We start from the raw sequence: 27,884 nt of genomic DNA on the forward strand, positions 1-27,884 counted from the left end.
TGGCAATTACTGCCGCCGAATATCCTCGCTTCATCAGGTGAGCCCTCTCAAGGGCCAGACCGTAAGACAGAATCGACTAGGATCCCCGTGAAGGATTGGTCCCTGCTCTAGCAGGTCCCTGTGCGGTGGGAGGCATAGGGAGGTCTCCACTAGCAGTCTCCGCATGTCCGCATACCACGGACACTTGGGCCAATCTGGAGCTACTAGCAGGACTAATCCCCTGTGGTGTTTGATTCTGCAAAAGACCCTGCCCAGGAGGGGCCATGGAGGGAAGGCATATAGCAGCTCCTCTTCTGGCCAGGTCTGAATGAGATTGTCGATCCCTAGGGTCAACCGATTTCTTCTGCAACTGAAGAAACAGGGAACCTTCGCATTGTGAGATGCGGCCAGCAGGTTGATGCACAGGAGACCCCAGCGATCTACTACCAATTGAAAGGCTTTGCCCGACAATGCCCACTCTCCTGGATCCAGACTCTCCCTGCTTAGAAAGTCTGCGATGCGAGAGGCTGAGATCATCTGTAGATTTATTTCCACCCATTCCATAAGGAGATCTATCTCCTGTGACACTTGCTGGCTTTTGATTCCACCCTGGCAGTTGATGTAGGCTACTGTTATTGCATTGTCAGACATTACGCAGACCGCTTGATCCTGGATTACGTGGCTGAATTGTAGATACACCAATTTAAATGCCTGGGCTTCTAGGCGGTTTATGTTCCAGAGGGCCTCTTCCTTGGTCCAACGCCCAGTTTCTGACAGTGAGCTCCCCAACCCCAGACACTCGTGACTATCGTGAGGACCAGACAGTCTGGAGGGCACAGGGTTACACCCCTGCCCAGATGAACTTCCTGCATCCACCACTGAAGCCAAAAGCATACTTCCATGGGTAAGTGGAGATGAATTGAATAGTCTTGAGACAGTAGGTTCCAATGTAACAGCAGGGAGCATTGAAGAGGTCGCATGTGTGCCCTCACCCACGGCACTACTTCCAGGGTTACCACCATCAAACTGAGGACTTGAAGATAGCGCCACACTGTTGGGCATATCATGTTCATCAACAAACGCACTTGGGACATCAACTTCCTTATCTGTGTGGTTGGGAGGAAGTCCTTGCCCTGCTGGTGTCAAACTGGACTCCCAGATATTCCAAGGATTGGGAGAGTTTGAGACTATTTTTGTCCAGGTTTACGATCCAAGGTCCTGAAGCAAGGAGATCACCCTGTAGGTCACCCGGAGACTCTCTTACATGGACTTTGCTCGAATCAACCAGTCATCTAAGTATGGGTGCACCAGGATTCCCTCTTCTCAACGCTGCCGCTACGTCCACCATAATCTTGGAAAATGTTCTGAGGGTGGTGGCCAGGCCAAACGGTAGTGCCCGGAACTGATAATGATGACCCAGTACCACAAAGTGTAGGAAACCATGTTCTTGCCAGATTGGAATATGTAGGTAGGCTTCGGATAGGTCCAGGAAGGTTAAGAACTCTCCTGATTGTATGGCCATTATCATGGAGTGTAGGATTTCCATACGGAAATGAATCACTCGTAGATGTCGGTTGACACTCTTGAGGTCCAGGATGGGACAAAAGGAATCTTCCTTCTTGGGTACAATGAAATAGATGGAATAAAATCCCGTATTTTCCTGGGGTGCAGGTACTGGGATTATAGCCCTCATCCTGTCAAGCCGCTGGGAGTGGCAAGGAGATATCATGAATATGTCCCGAGGAGTGCTGTGAAATTCCAGCGTATATCTTTCTCGTATGACCTCCAGTACCCATTTGCCTCAAGTGATCTCGACCCACCGTTGGTAGAAGAGCTCCTTGTTCCGAGAGTGGGTCAGCAAAACTTCATTTGGGGGTTCGGGATGAACCTGAACCTAACCCTCTCTTGGGCTGCCGACTCCAAAAGGACACATTTCTGTAGGGGTGAAAGTGTTGAGAGCCCCTGGATCGACCCCTCATGGGCGAGGGGTGCTGTACCTGCTTTCTCATCTTCTGGTAGCTGGGGTACCGGAGATTCGCCCCATTTACTGGCCAGATTTTCCAATTTGCTTCCAAAGAGGAGTGATCCTTTAAAGGGAATCTTTGTGAGATTTGCCTTGGAGGTTGTGTCTACTGACCAACTCCGCAACCATAGCTGTCTTCTGGCCACCACCACTGAGGCTACTCCTCTGCCCGAGTTACGGACTAAGTCTGTGCCCACAACAGCTAAAAAGGTGGCGGCGGGTTCCATAACCACTCTGGAATTCGCCCCCGAGTTATCCATGTCCCGAGAGAGGAGCAGACACAAACGAGCTACCAGGGCTCAACAAGAAGCAATCTGTAAGGTCATAGTTAGTGTGTCAAAGGCGTTTTATGGTGGACTCCATCTGCCTATCGTGCGTATCCTTTAAGGCTGATCCTCCCTCCACTGGGCACAGACCAGCGCATCCACTTTAGGGAAACGCAAACGTTCTCTCACTGCCGGGTCCAGTGGTTATAGAGCTTCTAACGCTTGTCCACCTTTAAAACTTGCTTCTGGGGCATCCCATTCCAGGTCAATCAATTCCTGGATGGCTTCCGATACCGGGAAGTAGCAAGAGGTTTTCCGTAGGAAATCAGAATGGGATTCGTCTTTGGTTCAGTCATAGAGTCCACCCTAAGAACTCAATATTTTCAGGGTCTGGGAAACCAGGGCTGGCAATTCGTCTCTATGGAAAAACTGTAACATGGTTCGATATGGTTCTAAACCAGGGGGGATTTCCCCATCTTAAAAGGAATTTGGGTCCTCCTCTTCATCCATGCTGGCTGGGATACCCTTGGTGAGTCGAGGCATGCCTCGAGGTCTGCAGACAGGACTGGGAGAGGGAGGGCTTACCAGCTGAAGTTCCATCCGATCAGAGGCAAGTGAGGTAGCAGACTGCGTCTGTACAAAGGCTTGAAGGCCTTGAAAGAATTCCACCCAAAAGAAGGCAGCCGGGTCTATGCCTAGCCCAGGAGGTAGTGGGGTAGGTGCCGCTAAAATTTCCTCTCCTACAGATGACTCAGTCCCGGGGTACTTTCCGTTAAGGCTGCGGCTGACCCATTCTCTGAATGGGAGGAGCCAGGCTTAGCCAAGTCTGGGGAGGCCAACTCTTCCTGGGCTTCTTCACAGTGCTGACATAAGCAAGAATCCAAGTCAGACTGTACAGCCCTAGTATAACAAGCAGCGCAGAAAAAAAGGTGCTTATGTTTCTTTGCTGCCGGAGCCATTGGCGATGGTAACTATGTTGAAACGGTTTGCGCTTAAAATTTTATGCACACAGTTTTCAGGCACCTACGCGGGCTGCAGTGAGGCACACGCACAGCCCATGTGCCCGGCTTTACTTGTATTCTGTGCCTAGTAAGTTGTGTGTGTATGTCCGTTTGTGGCGTTATGAGTACCGTGCGTGTGCAGAGCAGACAAGCACTGCACGAACCAAAGCTCTATGGTGGGCAATACAGGCACAAAAACGCATGCAACATGGCATGCCGACCAAGCCTAAAGTGGGGCCTAGCCCATCGGGGGGGGGGGGGAGGGGCGCTCAACCTACTCGGAAGCCCACTTCCCCTTACCTCAACAGGATCGGGAATGACGTCTGTATGGTGCGCCGAGCAAGGAGACCGAGGAAATCCTACCGAAACCCCTCCAATGTCTCTGAATCGGGAGGAAATCCTCTTCTCTCTCTTTTTTTTTTTTTTTTAAACTTACCTGGACTCAACGATTACTGGCTGAGTACAGAGATGGTCTCCGGCTGCAGGGGAGAAGGCTTTGGCTGTCACCGCCGCGCTCGCCTTCCTGCACCCGCTGCCTTTCAGCTGCTTCAGTAGAAAAGTCCTCGCAGGGAGCCGGCTACCGGACCAAGGCACACCTCTGAGGGATCTCAGAAATCACCTCAGGAATTCTCAACAGCAGAGAGGGCTCAATTTTTTCTCCACTTTAAAAGTAGAGTTTCTTCTTTCAAAAGATACAGCGATCCCCATAGGGAAAGCATGTCTGCATCTGCTGGAGATGAAGAAATACTGAAGGGCTGAGGTCACTGCAGGGGTGTATCTAGGGTGATGTCAGCTTTGAAACCTCTCTCCATCTACTGGCAGGGGAGCATAAACTCATTGGTCCTGAGTCTGTCTACATGCTAGGAAATGAGTACTTTTTGTATGAGCCTTTGCTCATCACTTTTGCATTTTGATATTGGAAGAGAGTTTGGATTAAGGGATTTTTTGGACTTTGTCTTGATCAGTTTGAAGGGAAGGATGTACCCCCGGTTTCCCAGAGGATTGGGGCAAGAATCTGATTGCTCAGTGTTCTGAAGAAGTAAGGGTAAGAAGACTTTGACACTTTTTGATACAATGACTCAAAAGGCTAAAGCCACTGAGATAGTGATACCATTTTTCCAGTTTGAAGAAAAATTTAAACTTGGACTAATTACAGTTGGATGTTTTTGTACGTGGGGACGGTTGGGGATTTTCTTCTATTTGCTGATTGACTTTATGCTGGAACCCCATTCCAGTTTTCTCATATTGCAAGGGAGCAGTTTTTCTCCATGGATAATGGTTCAAGAGAAGCGAGTAGGGAGGTAACCCCTAAGATGGGCAAATTGACAATCATGTTCATTGCCGTTATATTTTTCATGCTTTTCTTTATTTTTCACATTGTGGCTTGGATTATTTTCTTTTAAATTCATGTAAAGACTTTTATTTGCATATTATTCTTGGACTCCTGAGTATTTTTCCTAATTTTCCTAACTCTTGCTGTTATTGCCTTCATTGCTCATTCTCTGAACAGCTTGGCACCTGTTGGAGATCCTTTACCTTCAATTTATTTATTTGTTGAGTTTTATATACTGTCGTTCGGTGAAGCCATCACAACGGTTTAATGTGATCATTAAGAATAAAGAGTGGACAGAAATACCAGAGAGCCCCAGAAGATTTTTCCTCTCTGTCCTGACCCATCCCATCCCAAAGTGACGGATAAAGCACCCAACTTGGGGACCGGTTACATGGGCAAAATTTTAAAAATTGGTTTCAGCTATCCTTGAGTAGGAAGAGTTTAGAATGTTACCAGTGATACAGCAGAAGAGGACAAAAAAAAAAAGACCAACTGACCCACTCAGTCTGCCAGCTAGTTTGGTCTCTTTCCCTCTATACCCAGAACATTACATTATTGCACACATCACTGACATACTATGTATAGGCTGTAATTCCTACCTATAGCACATAAAAACACTATCTGAAAGGAGAAGTTGAAATGAATCAATGGAGAAATAATAATAGGGATTTTGGCTACACCTTCAAGCAAAATTTAATCAAGGGTACTGCTAATCTATTTCTGAGAAACATTCACCATATCAAGAAGATTCACTTCTAATGTTTAAGTAACTCTTCTATAGTTTTTGTTTTTTTGTTTTTTGTTTTTTTTAAGATCTCTGATGCCCATTTTTTACATCAAACTGCCTCGCAACTGATAAATGCATCTATTCTCAAAACACTTCTGCTTACTGAACAATGTATCTGTCACAGATATACCGGTGATCCAATAGGTGCTCTGAATAGGCCTAAAGAGTTAAGGTTTATTTGTACCCTATCCCCATATGAAACAACCCCAGTTTGACCTATGGTTTCCTCACCCTTCTCTCTGCTACTCATCAAGGCAAAACAACTAAACAAGCATCTATGTGCCATTTATAATCTGCCACAGCTATTCTCCATGATGTCCTTGACTGATGAGAAGCGACAGGCTAAAGATAGGCTCACTGCATTCTCCTAGAAGCCTATCCTGCACTAATGAGGCAGGACCGACAGGAAACGAGTGAAGTTTCAAAATCTTTTAAAATGACAACTAGTACCTAATTCTATAACCCCCGAGTGAGATGGAAAGGACATTTCATGAGAGTTCCAGATGCCTTATTAGTGGGTGCTCTTTTTCCTCAGCCTATACTGAGCCAATGGCACATGATTTGTGATGGTTATCGGGGGGGGGGGGGGGGGGGGGGCATGGATCAACCCAGATTATGGAATGAGAAAATTGTGTGGGTTCTTCTTTTGGGGGAGAAGGGAAATATTTTTGATGTTATGTTAGTTCTGTTATTTAGTCTGCTCCAGCCCCCTATGAGAGTGGAGAAAGGGTCAGATTATAATAGGGATTTTATATTCATGTATTTTGTATTTATGCTTTTATGGTTGTATTTGATGTTTTTATATTGTTAACTTGTTTATGTACATTAGACCTACTGTAACACACTTTAGGTGAGGGCTATGCCTGCAGAAAGGTATAAGTAAACCAAAATTACATTATGTTACTGTCATCCCCTTCCTTCCATTGCGATACTTTCCTACTTTGATCTGAAGAACAAGCCCTTGCATCATGGAACAGAGATATAGAAGGAAGAGGAATGAGGAGCTCACAGTATGTGCACTAGTTTTAAAAGAAGGAAGATACTACTGCTAAATACTTTTTTGAAAATTAGTTTTGTTATAGAAATGTAATTTTTAAATATGTATATCTAGACAAGACTGCAATTGGCTAAATGTGTTAACTCAGAATGTAACTAAAAAATCTAAATACATTGGATAAATTAGGGGGTTTTTTTGTTGGGGGAGGGGGGGGGGGAATGTAACAGCACAGATATTTAAAAAAAAAAAGCCAAAAGAAAAAAAGGTTAAATGATTGAGGAACCCCTAGGGTACTGACGTTCTAATCCTAGCTCTGTCACACTTTTTTTTTTTGGCTCAATAAAATCACCTTTCATAAATTCTCTATTTCCCACAAGCAAGGCAAAGTTGCTTTTCCTCTGCACCTGATGCATTTCATACAAAACAGCGGCGTGAAATCTGAAGGAGGGACTTGCCGGGAGGGATGAAAAGGTTGAGGGCTGCCATTCTTATTTTTGGTATACCCCCAATTATAAATCAAATAATACAAATGGCTTTAGAAAGGTTGAAATGAATTACACACACCACAGGAAGAATCTCAGAATGTCAAGAACACGCAAAAAAAAAAAAAGAAATGATGAATTGTTTTGCTAGTTAACTAGCAAGGCTGCTTAAAGGCTGGAGTGTCTCGCTACCCTGAAAGGATGAAGTCTGCAGGAACTACACTGGGGCACAATTAGCATGCAATTTGCAAGCCATTACAGTGCCAGGTACCTGCTGAGGTCTCTTTCTTGGGTAAGCCTGCTGAGCACCATTTTTCTTGCACTTTTTTTTTTTTAAAATCCCCCTAAAGTCTTCTCCCTGCTAAACACCAATCTGGATTATCCTAGCTGTTTGGAAACTAAATTAAGAGCAGCTGCTTTTTTTTTTCTTTTTCAGAGCTAGGATTCAAGAGGGATCGCCCTCCTTCCACCCCCTCCAAACTTTCGTGATTTAATTACAAGGCCCTCCGCTCCCCAGTTTCGCTGTCTTACAGTGAAATCTGCTAGAGAATCACAGATGGATTGCCACTGAACACCTACATACAAATCAGTGTTTGTTTTGGGGCTGGAGGGCCAATGCAGATAGCACCATAAAAATCAGAGAAGTCAGCAAGGCGCTGTTATTTTACATCTTAGAATAGGTAAAAAGGGCAGAAAACATTAGTCTAGCATTAGATGCATTTTGCTAATACCAATAGACCTTCAGTGAATAAATCTGCTCCTGCTTCTAGCCAGAATATGCTTACAATGCGCTATGCTATGCCTGGACAACATGTGGCCAGTGAATACAGTAAAAAGAAAGAGACTGTAAAAATAAACACATTTTACAGCCATCACACACAGTCATCTCAAATGAGAACTGGCACAGAGACTTGGATACAAGCATCGATTACCTGTCAAACATAAAAACACTTTTCCCACTGTTTGAGAAACACATCCAAGATCAAACCATGAGAAATAAGTCTGCAAGTAGGTCACAAAAGCCCAGCTTCTCCACATATTACCAGAATATAAGACAGCCATTCCTAGTAAATTCATATAGGTTTGTAAACTAAATTTTATCTGGATAAAAAAAACCAACATCAATAAGCCTGACAGCAGGGAGAATATATAGATGAAGAGCTCTGGATAAACCAATTATGCAGTAACCAGGTCCGATACTGTATTCAGTTCAACCATCCATGATTCATAACTGAAGCAAGAGAAGACCTAATGCGTCAAGCACTAAAATTACATTGATCTGTGTATCACAAGCAAGACCACTGACCAGAGGTAAAGAAACATGAAGAAGGGGCTAAAGGCTACTTCCTTCTATTGCCTAGGCCACTGTTTCATTCATCAATATGAAATTTCTGAAGATTGACAATAACAACCTTCCGCCACTCTTCTGTATATTATATTGTAACTACAAGAGTTAGAAATTTTCATGAAAAGATGTACTGTAGTACTGTACAACATTTACAAAAGCATTGTTTACATTGTGTGTATGTGTCTGCTCAATCTGCAATTCTTTCTCTCCTCCCCTGCTCAATCCACCCTTCACGCCTGAAACGGCCTCCCTTGGCCTCAGTCATCCTTCACAATCTCAATTCTCCCCCCTCAGTCTTAACGGCACACACGCCCCCCTCCAGTCTCAATTTCTCTCCCTTCTCTCAGCAGAAGAGGGTGACAGCTCCCCATCCCCTAGCCTCAGTTCCCTTCATTAGCCTAAATCTTCCTTTAAGCCTCAAGTCTCCTTTCCTTCCCTTCTCTCTGTATTCTCTGGGGACCTCCTTTCAGCAACTCAAAGAAACAAAACTAACGCTTTGAGCAGCGGGCAGGCAGTGTGGTTGCCTGCCAACCAGTCTAAAGGCCGCATGGTCAGCAAGAGACTGTCAGACTCCTTTTATGGGAGAGTGACAGACAGATGGAAACTGGCTTTTATTAAACAGAAATACATCAGGAATGTTTGTTGGCAGCCACAAAGATAAAGTTGGTCAAAAAAGACGTTTCTGCACTATGCAGAGGTATTCGCTCTGCTAAGCTGTGGTGATGATGGGGGCTCCAAAGGAGAGTGGCTAAACAAGGGGGATTGTGCATGGGTAATAGCTGTTGATTTGAAGCTTTTCAGGACTGGGAGGCTGCACGGATTCCTGCTGCATTGCGAGGAGTGGATGCATGGGTTGGGAGGGAGCTGTCCACAAGTAGATAAAGTAGATTATAAATCTGTCTCATAGAAAAGGAGGTGGTCATATTTACAGCTGCAAAGGATCCTCCTTTCTGCTGTAAAAGAGCTACTGCTAGCAACCGCCATTTATTTATACTCGTCAATTTCATCCTGCACTCACAGAGACAGATGATCTATTAAAAGTTGGGCCATAATCTCCACAGAAGCTCTGCACACTACAGCCAGGGTCCCAACAGTTCAATTTCTCTTGGAGTTGGTGACTAGCTTCTGTACTTGGAAAACCTAATGCTGCACACAGAACCATTTATCCAATCACTGGTTTCTCCCAGCAGGAGATGCTTCAAAAATATTAAGAAAATGGACTACAGGGAAGCTCACGGATCAGCTTCATCCCTTCTTAAAACAGGAATGGCCATATAGATCCATATAGATCCATATAAATGAGCCAGGGAACCCACGGCTACTCCAATCTCAGCCTCTCTGTGTAAGAGTCAATACAGGGAATGGTACAAGACCTCTGCTTTGAGAGAGTTAGAAACTCCATCAATCCCAGTATTCAAAATGAGGTAGTGAAGAGAGAGCACTTTAGAAGAAGTGTGGGGACTCTCTTCATTACCTTTCAAATAAACTTTACATTGCATGATCCTGAAGGAAGGATGATGAGGTTAGTGTAGTTGATAAAGCAAGCACCAGGAGGTATGCCTTTAATAATGCGCTACTGAATCTTTCCCAGGCAGGAGCGGCCGCTGCGGCTGTCCGTCCACAGCACTGTCTCCTCGCATGCTACCCTGCCCCTCAGGACAGACACTGTCAATAGAGCACTTGTAAAAGCCATAGGGGAGGCACTAAAATGAGCAGGTTCTTGAAAACAAAAAAATAACCAAGGGGAAAAGATGCCTTTTGCCCCAACCCCACAAGAAGAACAACGTTTTACAGTCAATGTCTAGAACAGATGGGAAGCGGTGCATACATGTTTCTCGCCTTCGATCTTCTTGTCAGCCACCTGCATTGCATCCAGGTATTTAAAATGCAGCTCCATCAGCCTATCAACCTGTGAGGGAGAGAAAGCCAGACACACAGCAGTGAGAGAGGAACAATGCTCTTACAATATAACTCTCTTCCAAGGGAGCTCGGTTTGAGAAAGAAGCAGACGATGATACTACCAATCACAACTGGGATGCTCTGTACCCAGATAGGCAGTCTAACTGGAACAGCTCATACATGACATGCTGATCTGTTTGACAGAAAATGCCAACCTCTGCTTGACTTAATACAATGTTATAAAACCTACCACTACCACCTGATACTTAGCATGTCAGAATCTGCTTTAATTAGGAACATGATGACTAAAAATAGACTTTAACAAGTCACTAAGCATCCAAACGCCTAACTCATCCCCATCCTCAGCACCGTAGAAAAGACTGATCTATGCTATTTACAACAACCAAGCAGTAAGGGTACAGCCAGCTAAGAAAGTCTGTACACTGGGGGCAAGGTATATACTAGTGGTTGCCAAACCCGTTCTCGGGGAGCTCCAGCCGGTTGGGGTTTTCAGGATAACCACAATGAATATACAGTGAGACATCTGCATGTATTACCTCCATTGTTTGCAAATGTTTCTCATGTATTTTCATTGTAGGCATCCTGAAAACCAAACAGATTGAAGATCCCTAACACCAGGTTTTGGAACCCCTGATCTATACTACTCGGTCTTTCTTGTTCTTGATGCTTTTGTTTTTTTTGTTATAATGAAAAACATGCTGGTGAAAGATAAGAGGAGGTGGCAATGCAGCCTATAGCATAATGCTGAGACAGGCTTCCTTCACCTGACCACCCACCACCATCACCTAATGCAAGTAATTACATCTCTAGATTATAACATATAGAACAGTGGCTCTCAATCCAGATCTTAGGGACCGTTTGGGTGATCTGTTTTTCAGGATATCCTAATGAATATGCAAGAGATATGTTTGCATGCATGCCTCCAATGTATGCAGATAGATCCATGCATATTTATTAGAGGTAATCTGAAAACCAGACTGGCCAGGTGATCCCTAAGGACAAAAGTTGAGAACCATGGCTCTAGAACAGTGGTTCTCAACAGGTGTGTCGCAAGGTCCCAGGAGGTGTGTCGCAGAGCCAGCAGAAGGCTGCTCTTTCCTCATCACTCTGGATAGGAGTTGGCTGATTTCTCCTTTATTGGGTATGAGAGGAAGCTGCTCTTGCTTCCTTCTCCTCTTCCTGGCCCAGTGGAAGGTTATTCCCTTCTCTTTTACACAGATCAGAATGAGATATCACCAACTCCTGTTCATATGGGCCCAGCAGGACACCAACTTTATCTTCCTCTGCCTGGCAGTGAGGCTGCTGATACTCTCTTCACCCCATGGGGTCTGGATGTGAAAACAGGAGCATGAGGGAGAGAGGTGCCTGCTCTATAGATCCACTGCCGACTTCCGCTGCTGCTGCCTCATCTTCTTCCTCTCCTCAATGCTTCTTACTCTCATCTGCTGCTGGTAAAGTGAGAGGGAGACTCTGGATTGGACTGAAGTATTTTCTGCTGGCTGGGAACCAGGAGGAGGGGGACATGTTCACTTAGAGAATAGCCACTGCCATTAGCAATGGTAACATGGAATAGACTTAGTTTTTGGGTACTTGCCAGGTTCTTATGGCCTGGATTGGCCACTGTTGGAAACAGGATACTGGGCTTGATGGACCCTTGGTCTGACCCAGTATGGCATTTTCTTATGTTCTTAATGTGCTGGGCAGGAAGGCCTTGGGAGATAGGGAGCCAGGGGTGGTGGAAAGGAAGTTGGGGTTGCTGGGTAGGGAGAAGTGGAAGAGATGGAGGAAGGAGGAAGGAGGAGTTGGGGCTGCTGGGCAGGGAAAAGAGAGAGATGGAGGTGTGGGGCAGCTAGGTTGGGGGAGAGGGAAGTGTGTGATGCTGAGCAGGAAGGGGTAGGAAAGAGGTGGTCAGAGGTATTCTGGGTAGGGAAGGGGAGAGGGACGGGCAGGGAGAGTTGAGCAGGGAAGAGGAAGCACAGGAAGAGGATGTGGGGTGGGGGTGTTGGGAATGTTGGACAGGGGTATGAGCATGTGAAGGGATGATTGAGTAGTTGGGAGAAGTGAGGGCTGATGGGGGCACACAGGGGAGTGACTAGGTACAAGGGCCATACTATGCCTGTTTTGAGAATATGCATTTCTTCTTTCTTTGAACTTTGCTTAGTATAGGAGGAAATATATTTCCATTTCTAGTCTCCAGTTTTGTACTGCATGCAGTAGGTCTTGGGGTTTCCATTCCAGGTTTTGTTTACACATTTGTAGTTTGTGGACTTTTATTCTATATTTGGTGAAGGGAGGTCTGTCTGTATGTGGCTGAGATAAGGTTCTTTACTAGAGGTTTGTATCAGCCTTATTTGTTGTATTTTCTCCATATTATATTGCACGGGGGGGGGGGGGTGAACTGCTGTCTTTTCATGGGTAGGGCTATTGCTGTTTCATGGCAGGTTTGAGTGGGGCTGGTTTGCATTATTTACAATGCACCTGATAGTGGAGGGAGTTTGTGATGCTGTTATTGGGATGACACCAGAATCAGAATATCTTTTTTGTTTGGTGAAATGTCTTACTTCTGCTCTACACCATTTGTTAGGAAATGGGGGAGTCCTGTAGATGCAGAGTTTGGGGCAGATTTTAAAAGGTACGCACACGGCATAAATTTGTGCGCGCTACCCGGCGCGCACAAATTTACATCTGATTTTATAACATGCACACGCAGCCGCAAGCATGTTATAAAATCAGGGGTCAGCGCACGCAAGGGGGTGCACACTATTGCACCTTGTGTGTGCTGAGCCCTTGGGGAGACCAGCTGGCTTTCCCCGTTCCTTCTGAGCCCGCTCCGAAATCAGAGCACCCTCAGAGGGAACTTTCCTCTCCCCCCCCCCCCCCCCCCAAAAAAAAAAACCCGTACCTTTATCTCACAAGTTACGCCTGCCAGCCGATTGCCGGTGCGCAATCTCCTGGCACAGTGACCGTTCAGAGGCCTCTGGCCATGCCCCTGTCCCCAGACTGCCCAAGCCCATGCCCCACCCCTTTTTGCAAGCCACGGGACTTAGGCCCGGCGCGCGAAACCCCCCTACATGCGTAAATCTTTTAAAATCTGCCCCTATATGTTTATTTTAAGTCCCTTGATGGTCATGTACTCCGTGTGTCACAATTGTGAGCATCATCTCTCGTGTGTCCTGATAGAAAAAAGGTTGAGAACCACTGCTCTAGAATATGGTTTTATTACCATGAGGCTTATCATGAATAATTCTGCGTACATGCTCAGTGTTATATAAATAATAACCATTCTTATGGCTGGAGCATCTTTTTCCTTTCTACCTGACTTGTGTTGAGGCACAGGGTGTAATCCTTAGATATTGCAGGTTTCACTGCAGTCTGGCTTGCAAAGGATTCCTTTGCTTACCAGTGGTGCTTCTGGATTCTATATTGCTGTCAACTACTGCAGAATCCACCCAATCAAAGGAAACTAAACGGTGCTGTCTCCTTCAAAAGTCAAATATCTTATTTATTTTATTGTAAAAGATTTATATGCAACATTCGTACAAGATATGCCTGAAGCAGATTACATAATAAAAACCAACATACATATAAAGAAATTAAACAATCAGCTAAACAAAACAAAATAGAAGAAAAGTTTCTGGTTCAGAAATGTTTTCTAATAAACTTTGCTTTCCTTGACTAGTTCGACTGTAATAGCCAAGACCAACAAAAACCTACGATGACTGAATGGGCCAATATTTATTTATTTTCATTGATATTCCGCATTTCCATTTTATGAATGCAGATTGCAAAACTACAAACTTTAAAATAACGCTCAAACATTTCAGTTAAAAATTTCCGTAAACAATGTTTTCACCTTTTTTCTAAAACTCAGATAATCACTGTCACTACGTATTTCACATGGTAAAGAGCTTCAAAGCTCTGGGCCCAGTATGGAAAAAGCCCTAGACTTAGTAGTGGTCAAATTAATGCTGAATGCAATGCACGATTTGGTGCATAGCATATTACCATATTTCTCAAACAAAACGAATCTGCATAGATGGCTTTGTGCACTAGTGCCAACACCTTAAATTTAATCCTTTCTACAACTGGGAGCCAGTGCAGATCCTTCAAATAAAGAGAAATACAGACATTTCCCTGTATACCAAATATTGTCCTAACTGCTGCGTTTTGAATTAATTGCAGCACCCATATCAAACACTTAGGCAACCCGCCATATAATGCGTTACAATAGTCAATATGAGACAACCCCAGTGCTTGAACCACAAAGAGCAGATCGAGAGGTGATAATATAAAACCCAAAGGCAGCAACAGTCAGTTTAAAGACTGCAGTTTTAGCAACCTTTTTAATTTGATACTTCATTAATACCTGGAGAACTGATTTATGTAACATGACATTTTATAGATTAGGTTTTTGTTTTTTTTGGGGGTTTTTTTTTTTTTTAAGAAGATTGTTAAAATCCAGAATAAGTAAAACATGAACCCCCTCATCTCCCTCCCTCTTCAATCCTAATTCCCTCCCTCTATACCAGGAAATGCACAGACTAGAAGCCTGTGTCTAGAGACAGAGAATGAGGGGGGCTAAGAGTTTTTGCCCAACACCACCCTCAGTGCTAGTGCTGAAAGTTTGCTGCCTTTTCAGTCACCCCTTTAAAAGGATGCTGCTCTTGAAAATTTTCCCCAAGTTTTGTTGTGAAGGTCAGAGACAGACTAACCTTCTCACTGTCATTCTCTGTAAATTTATTCAGCAGCCGTGTCCTCTGTTGACCCTTCAGGTTCCGGAGGAGGGAAGCCAGAATCGAACTTACATGCTCTGGAGAAACAGAGAGAGAGTGAGAGAGATGGAGGAAACACCCACAGGTTAAAATTCTGCAAAATTTCATCTTCTCTTCCATTTGTTATATTGCTCCTGGGCAGAGGTTCTTAGAGCTGGAAGAAAACCTCTCCTGGGAGCTCTGTCATCTTGCATGTAAGACCCATTGTATATTAAAAAAAAAAAAAGCAGCCTTATGTTTAATGGAGCCAGAGAGGTGCGAGAGCTGAAAGAAGAGAGAAATTTGGATTCGCGGACAACCAACTCGAGCCATGACTTTTTTTTTTTTTAAGTCTGGGGTATTGATGCTCAGACATTAAGAAAAAAAAAACACACAGGACTGCTTCTACGGTCAAACCCATAAGCAAAGCATGTCAAGCAAAACTGTCTGATACATGGGGGTAACCTGCACGGCGCGGCAGATACTACCATGGGAAGCTTGCTGGGCAGACTGGATGGACCATCGGTCCTTTTCTGTCATCATTTCTATGTTTGTACGTAACATAAAAGGGAAAAGAAACAGGGTTTATTGTACTAGAAGTGTTAGTGCAGCAGGGCCAGTAGAATACGTGAACAGAATTATGGATGGGGAATGGTTAGGGAAAAGCTCATCAAGAGGGTCTGAGAATCTATGCCCTCAGAGCAGAAGTCTGCAAATACAGTCTATAATGGCTCTGATTTTCAGGAACGTTCGTGAGAAATATTTACACAGCTCATTTTGGCCTCCCTGAAAACCAGATCTGAGGAGTATTTTCAAGGAAGCACTGCCCAAGAGTACCTAAGTGCTGCCAGAAGAGCCACAGCCTGTCACCATACATCATACCGCCAGTACAAGACTTCGGCTCCAGCAGCTTTATCTGCATCCATCTCCATAAGACAGGGAGACAGAAATCTTACAACAGAAATGCACTCTGCTCTCCCTTAAACACTTTGTCTGGTATATGTATGTGTCTGTTGCCCATTTTAACAAGGAATTCTGAAAGGTTTAATGACAGAATAGCTATGGAGGCAGATTAGCATGCACATCCAATGTCTGCCTTTGTCTGCAGGCAATCCAAGAAGCCATCACTTACACCATTTCACAAGAGGCAATTGCATTTTATTTTTTGTACTTTCAATACACTGGCATAGCCAACCCTCATTTCCATATTTTTTCTTTCTTGCTGATGTTAATGAAGAAAGCCCGAGACAATCCAAGGCTGTACTGCCCCAAACCAGGTTGGGGAGAAGAGGCACCAGAAGCATCACACGTTCTGCATTTGCCATTTCCCTGTTTTGATAAGAACACCACAATAGTACATCTTTCATTAGATGTTAATAAAGCTGATTCAACTAAACCAACAATGCACAGCCTTTACCAAGTCTACAAACTAAAGGTAAAGGGCACAATCTCTTGAAATGCACCTAAGAGTGGTATCAGACAACTGAAGTGCTTGAAAGTTAATCTGCTGGGGTTTTTTTGCCCACAATGGGCTGCAGACATCATCAAATCATTCACTGCTCAGAAACAAAGGGTTTTTTTTTTAAACATTTGCTTCAATACTTAAAAAATATTGAAGCAAATGTTTAAAAAAAAACCCTTTGCTTCTGAGCAGTGAATGATTTGATGACGTCTGCTTATAAATGACAACGTCTACAGCCCATTGCGGGCAAAAGCCAGCAGATTCACTTTCAAGCACTTCAGTTGTCCGATACCACTCATAGGTGCATTTCAAGAGACAGTGCCCTTTAGCTTTAGTTTGTAGAATAAATATGATTCAACATGGGAATAGATTTCAGCCTGAGGCAGTATTAATTTTTCACAAGCCAAGGAGGCCAGAGGAATGCTGCCAGCAGGACCGCCAGACAAGATAACAGGGTTATCTGCTGGCCAGCTCCTATTCATCTGATTCATCATGTTGAAAGGAAGAAGAGATAACCTATCAAGGCAGCGGTAACAAACTGGATCAATATAAGTAAAGCAATGCAAAATCCTACCTTAAAAACTCTTGGCAAAAAGGAATTTGCATTAACTAGGCTGGAAAGTGTTGAATAGTTGCAGTGTCTCTTGCTGCTATTCCCCACCAAGCCCTTTTTGACCCAAAAGGATTTCCACATGACTCTTCAGTCACTAATCTCTGCTGTTGTCTCCTGTCTGACAGGAACCAACTTTTTTCAACTTTCTATTTATTGAAATGTTTTAATAGATAACAATATCCCCAAAGATTGCACAAATTAAACACTCTCAAACAGAAATACAGTTGTCCTGCCACAGCTCAAGAATCTATCTACATGACACACCATGCGCAGTCATAGTCATATTGTAGAAAATAGATACCTCTGCAAATATCGGATCTTGGTAGACTCATGCTCTTACTAGAAAATTGGCTTTCAACCATTTTTTGGATAAGGAACTCTTTAGAGATCCCATCTCAGAATAAAGAGCCCTTATTTAGTTCACCCCAGCTTCAATGATTCCATTCAGAATGTCCCCCATGTCTCGATTATTCTTCCCCTCTTCAATCATTCCCCAGTCAGCCTCCACCAGCCTGTTCCCCATACCATCCCTCACCTTCTCCCAGGGTGCACCCTCAGCCCAGCCTCCAGAACCAATCAACTCTCAGCCATCTGAGTCGCACTATGGGCAAACTCCCATGAGGTTCTCGCAGACAAAGAGCAGCACAGGAGTTCGGGCACAACATGATGCCAAAGTGAGCAGCTATAGTAAGAGTGGGGCTTGGAGTGCTGGGGAACCCTTGGGTTCTGGGAAACCCAAGTTAAAAAACACTGTTTAGCTAGAAACTGATATAAATCAAATTATAAATGATTCAGAAAGCCCTCTCCCAAAAGAAAAAAGAACAGCTTAAGCAAAAAAGGATTATACTATAAAACCACACAAGCATATAACCCAAAAAGTATTAATGCACAGCAGCTAGGCCACGGCCATCCTTTCCTGTTTCCTCCCCCTCATCCTTTAAACTTCTTGCTCCCAACATCATAACATTTTCAAGCAACCATTCAGAGAATGGAACCCACTTCTAGCAAGCGTGTATTCTATTTGAGAAATATATTCACAATGGAGGAAAATATCTATAACAGGGCGATCTGTTTTCACACTAATCTGGTATCTAAAGCATTAAGACCTCTATTCTGCGTGACAAATCCCTCAGGCTGGCCTGAATGTATTTTTTGCAGCATGAGAGAAAATGCTACAAGCCAAATATCTCTAGATATTCAGTCTTTAACACTGCTCAAGAAATTCAGCAGAACTGAGGCTTAAGAAAAAAGGGCATTGGATGCATGGAATGGCTTTGCAGGGGAGGCAAAAAAAAAAAAGAGTAATTTAATTCAAGAAAGTCTGGAATAAGCACAGAAGATCCCTAGCTGCAAGAAAGTGAAGGGAAAAAAACAGATCAGTTGAGCTCAGTGGTAATGCACCAGGAAATAAATTTGGCTAACTAAACAGACCTACAATCCTTACCTGCTATTAAAGTCTCTATTTCTAGGATCCATGCTGCATGAAAATAAAAAAAAAAAGCTACCCAAGCATTTATTGCACTTAATTTGACTCCATTATGATGAAATTATGGATTCTCTTATTTTTTAATTTAATTTAACCTTCAAAATCAAAACAATTATTTGACAGGGTAAATTTCAAAAGCCATTTACCCAGGTAAACTGTCCATCTGAAAATTGTCCATTATTTCCATGGGTAAATATGCATGGGGATAACAAGTTTGTTACCTATCAACAGGGTTCTCCATAGACAGCAGGATGAATTAGCCATTATGCGTGGGTATATCATCTGATGATATGGAAACTGTTCTCAGACCTCAGTAAAAACTCTAAGCATGCATGCCGTCTTGGGAGCCCCCTCACGCTTCCAGAGCTTAAACTTTAGCAAGGTAGTTGACTCTCCAGGGAAGTGGGCAGGTATTAAGCATGGCTAATTCATCCTGCTCTATATGAAGAACCATGTTTACAGGTAAGCAAACTTACTTTTTCTGTCAACAATCAAGCAGGAATTAGACTATAGACATGGGGCATCCCAAACAGTGTTGTACAGCGGAAGAACGGACAACCAGGCCCAATCAGGTGGAGAGTGGACTACTGGGTGAACAAGCTCCACAGAACTGCTTGTCCAAAGTTACTGTCTCAAGATATACTGTTCAGACATTAATGGGAAGTGAAGGTGAGAATAGATATCCAAGTAACAGCTTTGTAAATGTCCTCAACAGAAATGGCCCCAAGATGAACCACTGAAGTCACCATGACTCTCACTTGATGAGCTTTGATAGTCTATAATTTGTAAGCCAGCCAGCACATAACAGTGCACTATACAGTACGTTAGTCATTTGGACAGTTGTTTGGCAACTGCTCTTACCAATCTATTGGGATCAAAGGATATGAACAGTTGAGAAGCTTGATACAGAGACTGAGTCCTTTTTAGATAATATGCCAAGGCTCTCTTACAGATCAAGGAGAGAGGAGCCCATTCTCCTTTGTGTGCATGTTGTTGTGGAAAGAATATGGGAAGCACAATAGCCTGGTTAATGTGAAACACCAATACCACTTTTGGAAAGAGCTTGGGGTGAGCTCATCCTATTATGAAAAAACTGAAAGTATGGTGAATATGAATATGAAACTAGAGCCTGTAGTTCACTTACTCTTTGTGCTGAAGCGACAGCTACAAGAAACAATATTTTCCAGGTGAGAAATTTCAAGTCCACCAACTCGAAAGATTTGAAAGGAGGTTTCATAAGTAGAGCTACGGCTACACTGAATTCCCAAGGTACTAGACATTTTGGGGCAGATTTTAAAACCTGTGCGCACATGTTATAAAATCCGGGGTCGGCGTGCGCAAGGGGGTGCGCACTAGTGCATCTTGCGTGCGCCGAGCCCTAGGGGAGCCCCGATAGCTTTCGTCATTCCTTCCCCTCCCTTCCCCTGTCTAACCCCCCCCCCAGCCCTACCTAAATCCCCCCCTACCTTTATTTTGTTATTTACGCCTGCCTCTGGCTGTGCCGAAGGCCTCAGTCCTGCCCCTGCCCCGTTCACAAAGCCCCGGAAAATACGCGAATCCTGGGGCTTGTGCACGTCACTGGGCCTATGCAAAATACGCTCAGTGCACATAACCCTTTTAAAATCCGCCCCTTTCTGACCAGAAGTTTGGAATACCACAGTCTATTCATGAATTTTGATACTAAAGAGTGAAGCGAGATCAGAGCCAGCTCCTCCTGCTGGTGATGTGGTACAATGGCACTGAGATACATTGACTGAAGAGGTGCTAAGGCCAGAGGATGAGAGGCAGAATAGATACTTAAGTACCTCATTCAAAAGGGTAATACCTACACGGCTTATAGGATAGCCTCCTAGGATCCCGTCGAAAAGACCTCTTGGTGGTAGGTGGGAAGTCCGAGGGGAGAGTGGACAGCTTACGCAAGGTGTCATGGTGATCTTTTAGTTGCACCACTGTTTCCTGAATTTTGTCGCCAAACAAATTGTCCCCTGTACATGGGAGGTCTGCCAACCTCTCTTGGACTTCCTGGCATAGGTCAGAAGACTTAAGCCATGCCCAGCATCTGGCGCTTATGCCTGCTGCTGATACTCTGGAGGCCGTTTCAAAGATGTCGTATGCTGCCCTAACTTCATGCTTTCCAGCATTGAGACCTTTTTGAAGAATTGCAGTGAGTCCTTCTTGATATTCCTTCAGTAGGGTCTCAGAGAATTCTTGGACTTTCTTCCAAAGATTCCTTGAGTACTGAGTCATGTATAGCTGGTAGGCTGCTATATATGCCATCAGCATAGAACCGTGGAACACTCTTCGTCTGAAGGTGTCCAATGATTTCTGTTCTTTACCTGGAGGGGCAGAAGAATGAGACTGGGATCTCTTGGCTTTCTTCTGGACAGACTCAATGACCACAGACTGATGGGGAAGTTGGCTTTTGTGAAACTCCGGAGCTGACTGGACCAGATAGGTGGCATTAGTTTTTCTGTTCACTGGTGGAACTGTGCCAGGGTGCTCCCAGGTGCGTTGTAACAAATCAAGGAGCACTTCATGTACTGGAACTGCCATCACTTCCTTAAGAGCATCAACAAATTGCAATACCTCAAGCATCTTGTACCTGGCATCCTCCTCTGTTTGCAGTTTAAAAGGGATGGTTTCAGACATCTCTTTAATGGAGATGGCAAATATGATGTCTTCAAGAGGGGAGCGGCGGCGTTCTTCTGGGGCTTAAGGCTCTGACAGGAGTTCATCCAAGTCCTGAGTGTCAGAGGAATCATCACCCCAGGGATCATATGATGTATCTCCATCACCATGTGGACCTTCAGATGGAGGTCAGGGTCCAAATCCAGCCAGATCTGAAGGTGGCACAGATGGGAAGGCTGGAGGTACCAACACAGGCACTCAGGACGGTGATGGCATCGATGGAATCGGTGCTTTTGATGGACATCGGGGTGGCAATAGACCCAATGGTCCTGGAACCGGCTCCGGTAAAATTTGTTCCTCATCAGAGGACAATTGAATAGGAGTCTGTGTCTGTGGTCTTGGAGGTGCTGATGGCATGGAAGGAACGGGCACTGATGGTAGTGCACCGATTAAGATATCCAGGCGCTCGAGGAGCGGAGCCAGCAAGGTAGGCATCAGATTGGGTGTCGGCATGGGAGCCAGTGCCGGTGGCAACTGGGATACCCTAAGTGCCTGATGCACTGCCTCTTGGACCATCCGTCCAATTCCTCCCGGAATGCTGGTGTTAGCAGCACAGCCACCGGGGTTGGAGGTTCAGAAGGCGTTGCCGGAGGGTCCACATGTATCGGTGGAGTCTTGGTTCCCAGCACCAGTGCCAGTGGCGAACGCCTCGGAGTCCCGAGTTCAGAGGGGGATGGGGCCTCTTTTCCCCGGAATTTCTTGGCTGGTGGCTCTGTCGATGCCGATGGCTTACTGGTGCCGGCATTGAAAGAAGGCTCATGTAAATGGCGGTGACTGTGTTTTTCCTGGTGCTCGGTCTGGTCCTTCTTGGCACAGAGGAGGAAGACGATGCCTTCGAACGTGAAGAAGCCGGTGAAGGACGGTCACCGTTGTCTCGATGGCGACAGAGTTGATGAAGATGAAGGCTTTCGACCCGAAGTAGTCTTGGCTGGAGTAGATGGAGACACTCGTTTAAACAGGTGCTCCATCTTTTCCAAGCGGGCTCTGCGGCCTTTTGGCATCACCTAGGCACAGCTAAGTGCACTGTTGGACGTCGTGAGCAGGCCCCAAGCACAAGACACACAGATTGTGAGGGTCCGTAATGGACATGGTCCTCGGGCACTCGGGGCATTTTCGGAACCCGGTCGCCATTTTTCAAAAAAGAAGAGCGGCGCATGATTGGTAGCCGTTGGGCACCGATGAAAGCACTGCCGGGAACCGATTGCAAAGGACGAGGTAAACTTACCGATGTCAACGGAGGTTGGTGGTCGATGGGGGACCCTAGGATGGGGAAAAAATTTTGAAAAATTCTCACTGAGCTCCTGAAACTGTGAGATTACTGCTGCATGGAAAGAAAAAAAAAAGAGACTGAAGGGGGACCCCTGTTGGATGCAGGGGTCGTGGCATGCTCAGTGTCCCAGTCAAAGTTCTAGAAACTTTGACAAAAGTGTTCCGTGATAGGGCTCCATTCTGATGATGTCACCCACATGTGAGGACTAACATCCTGCTGTCCTAGGAGAACACCTGTTATAGGTAAGCAACTCTGCTTTCTCCTTGGCTGGCCAAAATAAAATTCAGAATATTTAGCCTGCCTTTCCAATTAATACTCAAAGTGGCTTACAGCATTATTGGTATGTTGGTACAATAAGTCCATGCTTAAAAAACGTATCCTGCTTGTCCTAATAGCAGAATTATGGAGAGCTGCATCCTACCTCTGCTGCAAAGGTGTCTATCCGACTTCAGTTGTCATACACCTGAATCACACAACTCCTAAACAGCACTGAAGCAGATATATGAAATAGCTCATCCTAATCAGGACAGCCACAAGGAAGTGGTAGCATGATGGAGCAACAGAGAGAGATGAGACAAAGGGAAGAAAGGAGGAGGAGGCAAGCAAGTTAGAGCCAGTTGGAGGGAGGCAAGAGAAAGGGAAAGGAAGACAGAAAAAGATGAATAAGGAAAAGAAAGGACAAGAAAGAAGATCCAAATTTTCTTGGAGTCAGACACATTCAGCAAGATTGAGGGGGAAAAAAATCAAACGGAATGAAAAGAAAACACAGACAGGAAATGGAAAATAGTTTGGCAGAATTAAAGAAATAGTGAAATTCTAACAGACAGATGTTATAACAAAGGTTGGAAAATGTATTTTTGTAAGGAAAGCTTTACATTTTTAATACAGTTGACAAAGTTGCTGCATCAAGAGGTTCTAAAATTAGAATGATGTTATTGCACTGCACATGAGACTATGCATGTAGCCCTGCAAGATGCAGGCAATTATTTGACACATTAAAGGATACAACTTTATTTGGGGAGGGGTGGTGGAAGGAGACGGGGTAAGCGAGGCGCAATGGTCTCTATTACTTGGTCCTCTGTGTGCACTTGGTCTTCTGATGTGAACAGAAGATAGGAAGCATGAGAAGGTGACAAATGACAATTCCAGTGTGGTGACCAATTTCATGCCCTGTTGTGTCCCCTCTGGTCCATTATGCACAAGTCAAGCAGTACTAGCAAAACACACTCAGACGGCTGACCCGCACCCAAGGGAGAAATCTACAGGGACAGAATAAAAAGGAATAAAATCCAAATTTTGATGGAAAACCTTCCTAAAAGCTTAAGCAGATGCCAAACGGATGACAGTATCGAAGCCCAGGATCTCACTGGTAGCATTAAGCAAGATACCCGGACTATGATTCAGGAGAAATCCTGAGACACAAGTTGAAAACTTTGGGACTCACTTGAAAATAAGATGTTTGCCTTAATTTGGCTTTCCTCGTTCACATATTCAAAAAAACTAAGTTTTCAGTTTCTCTTGAGAGTGTTGTTTTAGGACGGCGTTCTTATATATGAAGCCTGAGAGTCAGTGGTGGCTTCCATGAACCATAAAAGCACCTCTCCAACTCTTCCCCAAAACAGCTGTTCTATTTTCTTCCAGCATCACATGGCTCTCCTTGAGTTTCAGCTGCGTGGTGTCCAAACTCTTACGCTATTCTAATGAGATCATTGTGGGAGTTCAGGTACGGCACAGCTCAAACTCACCAAAAGCCTCACAGTGTCGAGGAAAAGAGAACAAACTGTTCCGGAGACCATGCCAGCAGCAAGCCTCTGGAGAAGGGGATTGGGATAGGGGGTGGGGACAGAATGATGGAGGCTGACTGGTAGGAGAGGCAGGTGGGGGTTGAGATTGGCTTAGATGGGATTGGGAGAGAGGGAATATTGGGGGGGAGAGAGGGTGTTGAGGAGCAGATTTTGTTTTAGTCCCACGAGTCACTCCAAGTATGCCTGAACAGCCAGGCCGGCAACATCAATCCGGGGGGGGGGGGGGGGGGGGACCTCCTCACTCGCCCACAACACCAGTAGCTTTTTGTCCGGCTCTCACATTGAATTTTTTTTGCTAAAGCGGCCCCCTGTGTGAAATAGTGATGATCACTACCTTAGAATACTCTCAAAATGTCTCCAAAACTACAGCAAAAAAAAAAAAAATGAAGCAAGGAGAGTGAAATTTGATGCGAGAGCTGGAGTAAGATGTGTGAGCTGGAGGGAGAAGCAGAGCTCTTGTTGAAAGCAAGGCAGAAAGCCCTATTAGCCTGCAAGAACACCAAGTACTATCTATCTATCTATCAGTGAAAACAAGCTTGCTGTGAAAGCACTGGTATGACTTCCAGTCATTAAGCTCTGCTCTCTTTAACAGGGTCAGAAGGACCAAGCTGAGGAGGGAAGTCAGACACAGTAATCCAGAAACCATGCTCAATTACAGAATCTGCAACAGCGACTAAATGACAAAAAGGCTATTTAATCCCCATGCAACACAGAAGTGCCCGTCAGTAATGACTTCATGGCACTGCTACAATTAAATAGTGCTCACTTCTCCCACTCTGCTGCTAGTTAAACCCCTCAGCGATGAGGCAGAAATCTCCCTGCGTGGCATGGTTTATTTGGATTAGCTTTGCTATTTGCCTTTTTTTTTTTTTTTCCCTTTTCTTTAAATCGAAAGGTACTAATCAACTTTAGCTCAGAATGGATTAGAAGCTGCATAAATTGCTGTCACAGTTCAAAAAATGCTAATCAGTTTCAGATAATTCTATATCTAATCCTCTTTCTGCAATGTTCCAAGCTTGATAGACTCATCGAAACTAATAACAATTTAAGGCAATGCACCATGGGATGCACGACACCAGTGGCTTAGCCAGAACTGATTTTTTGGGAGATCCCAAGGTTAACATGGGTGGGCAGTAGGCATACAGGTTTGAGCCTTATGAGTTGTACTCATCCGAAAATAATGCCTAAGAGTGCACCTGACTAAGAATTTCTGAGCAGTCTCCAACAGCTGCCTGTTATGCATCATGCGTGAAACTTTAAAATAATTTAACTTTAATTATTTCAAGCACCTACCAACATTAAAAATTCCTTATTAATCTGTATTAATTTTATATTTATTGCAGTTTATAAATATACAATATCATGTAAAAAGCAAAGAACTCAAATAACAGATCCAATCAATCATGTAAACCAAATGTTGCTTACCTGTAACAGGTGTTCTCACAGGACAGCAGGATGTTAGTCTTCACATATGGGTGACATCATCAGGATGGAGCCCAATCACGGAAAACTTCTATCAAAGTTTCCAGAGCTTTGACTGGCCCCTACTGGGCATGCCCAGCATGGCACTAACCCTGCAGTCAGCAGGGGCCCCCCTTCAGTCTTATTTGAAAGCTACAGGCAGTGCCAAAAAATAAAACAACAAAACGTTACAAACCCAACACTGCGGGGCGGCGGGCGGGTTTCATGAGGACTAACATCCTGCTGTCCTGTGAGAACACCTGTTACAGGTAAGCAACATTTGCTTTCTCACAGGACAAGCAGGATGGTAGTCCTCACATATGGGTGAGTACCGAGCTAAGGATGTCTGAACATGCACCAGATGTACCCAAAGGCGTGCAACAGGCACAACAACTGGGGTGGAATTTGGGAGAGGGCATCCTGAACCCCACCAGGCAGGCGGAAGGGTGTAGGTACGTCACGTTGTAAATAAGTTGCGAAGGACAGACTGGCCGAAGATGGAATCCTGTCTTCCAGCTTTGTCCAAGCAATAGTGGGCTGCAAAGGTGTGGAGAGAACTCCAGGTGGCAGCCCTGCAAATGTCAGGAAGCGGCACCAATCGCAGGTGTGCTACTGAAGTCGCCATGGCCCTCACAGAGTGTGCTTTAATACGGTCTTAGAATGGAATGCCCGCTTGCTGGTAGCAAAAGGATATGCAGTCTACTAACCAGGAGGAGAGAGTCTGCTTACCCACAGGCTTTCCCAACTTGTTAGGGTGGAAAGAGATGAACAACTGAGTGCTTTCCCTGTGGGCTGCTGTATGGTCTAGGTAAAATGCTAGAGCCCGTTTACAGTTAAGGGTATGCAGAGCCTGTTCTCCTGGGTTGGAATGGGGCCTGGGAAAAAAGGTAGGTAGTATGATGGATTGATTAAGATGAAAATCTGAAACTACCTTAGGTAAGAATTTCGGGTGAATGCGGAGTACCGCCCGGTCCTGCAGAAGTTTATTGTAAGGCGGATAGGTAACTAGGGCCTGTAATTCACTAACTCTGCGAGCTGAAGTAATTGCCAAAAGGAAAATCATTTCCATGTGAGATATCGAAGTTCACAAGAGTGAAGAGGCTCGAAAGGCGGTTTCATGAGCCGACCGAGAACCAGATTAAGGTCCCAAGAAGGGGCCGGAGGACGTAATGGAGGCTTGATGTGGAGCAAGCCTTTTAAAAAGCTGTTACAAGGGGTTGAACTGATAAAGGGACATCCCCGATACCTTTATGGAAGGCGGCCACTGCACTGACATGCATTCTGATGGAAGAGGTCTTTAGACCTGATTCTGACAAATGCCAAAGATAGTCCAGAAACTTCGGGATTGGACAGGAAAAGGGGTCAAGGGACTGAGAAGAGCACCATGATGTGAACCTTTTCCATTTGTAAGAGTAAGATTTTCTCGTGGAAGGCTTTCGAAAAAGCAATCAAGACACGGGAAACTGGATCTGAAAGGTTACGTGGTTGAAGGATTAATCTTTCAACATCCATGCAGTCAGGGACAAGGCTTGAAGATTGGGATGGCGTAGGCTCCCGTCGTTCTGAGTGATCAGGAGCAGGTCTTTTCCCAAGGGAATGTGCCTACGGATGGAGAGATCCTGAAGTATTGGAAACCACACTTGGCGTGGCCAGTGAGGTGCTATCAGGATCATGGTTCCCTTGTCCTGACGTAACTTCACGAGAGTCTTCGAGAGAAGAGGAAGTGGAGGGAATGCATAAAGCAGACCGGTTGCCCAAGAAAGGGAGAATGCATCTCTGGGCTGAGAGTGTTTGCTGCGAATGAGGGAGCAGTAATTGTCCACTTTGTGGTTCTGAGGGGATGCAAAGAGGTCTATCTGAGGAAATCCCCATTGTTGGAAGATGGAGTCCGCTACCGAGAGGTTGAGAGAACACTCGTGTGGTTGAAAGACGTGACTCAGCTTGTCTGACAGCACATTGTCCACTCCCGGCAAGTAGGTGCCCCTGAGGTACATCGAATGGGAGAGGACTTCCGCCCATATCTGTGCAGCTTCCTGACACAAAAGGAAGGAGCCTGTGCCTCCCTGTTTGTTGATGTACCACATGGCCACCTGGTTGTCAGTCTGTATTAGGATGACCTGATTTGACAGGCGATCCTGAAATGCACTGAGAGCATATCTTATTGCTCGAAGCTCCAGAAAATTTATTTGGTGTTTGGCTTCCTCTGGAGACC

At 44.8% G+C, this 27,884-nt stretch overlaps 1 protein-coding gene across 1 annotated transcript in view; it reads right to left on the reverse strand.

The window, feature by feature from the left end:
- Window positions 1–27,884, reverse strand: part of CTNNBL1 (catenin beta like 1) — a 274,155-nt gene that overhangs the window by 38,656 nt on the left and 207,615 nt on the right. Inside the window, exons 12-13 of the mRNA XM_029611822.1 lie at window positions 14,849–14,946; window positions 10,045–10,125 (exon numbers count right to left, since the gene is read on the reverse strand). Of these exons, the coding sequence (XP_029467682.1) occupies window positions 10,045–10,125; window positions 14,849–14,946 (179 nt within the window). The remainder of the gene's footprint in view (window positions 1–10,044; window positions 10,126–14,848; window positions 14,947–27,884) is intronic.

This window comes from Rhinatrema bivittatum, chromosome 8 (genome assembly GCF_901001135.1).
Source record: "Rhinatrema bivittatum chromosome 8, aRhiBiv1.1, whole genome shotgun sequence".
In the NCBI taxonomy this organism is placed as follows: Eukaryota; Metazoa; Chordata; class Amphibia; order Gymnophiona; family Rhinatrematidae; genus Rhinatrema; species Rhinatrema bivittatum.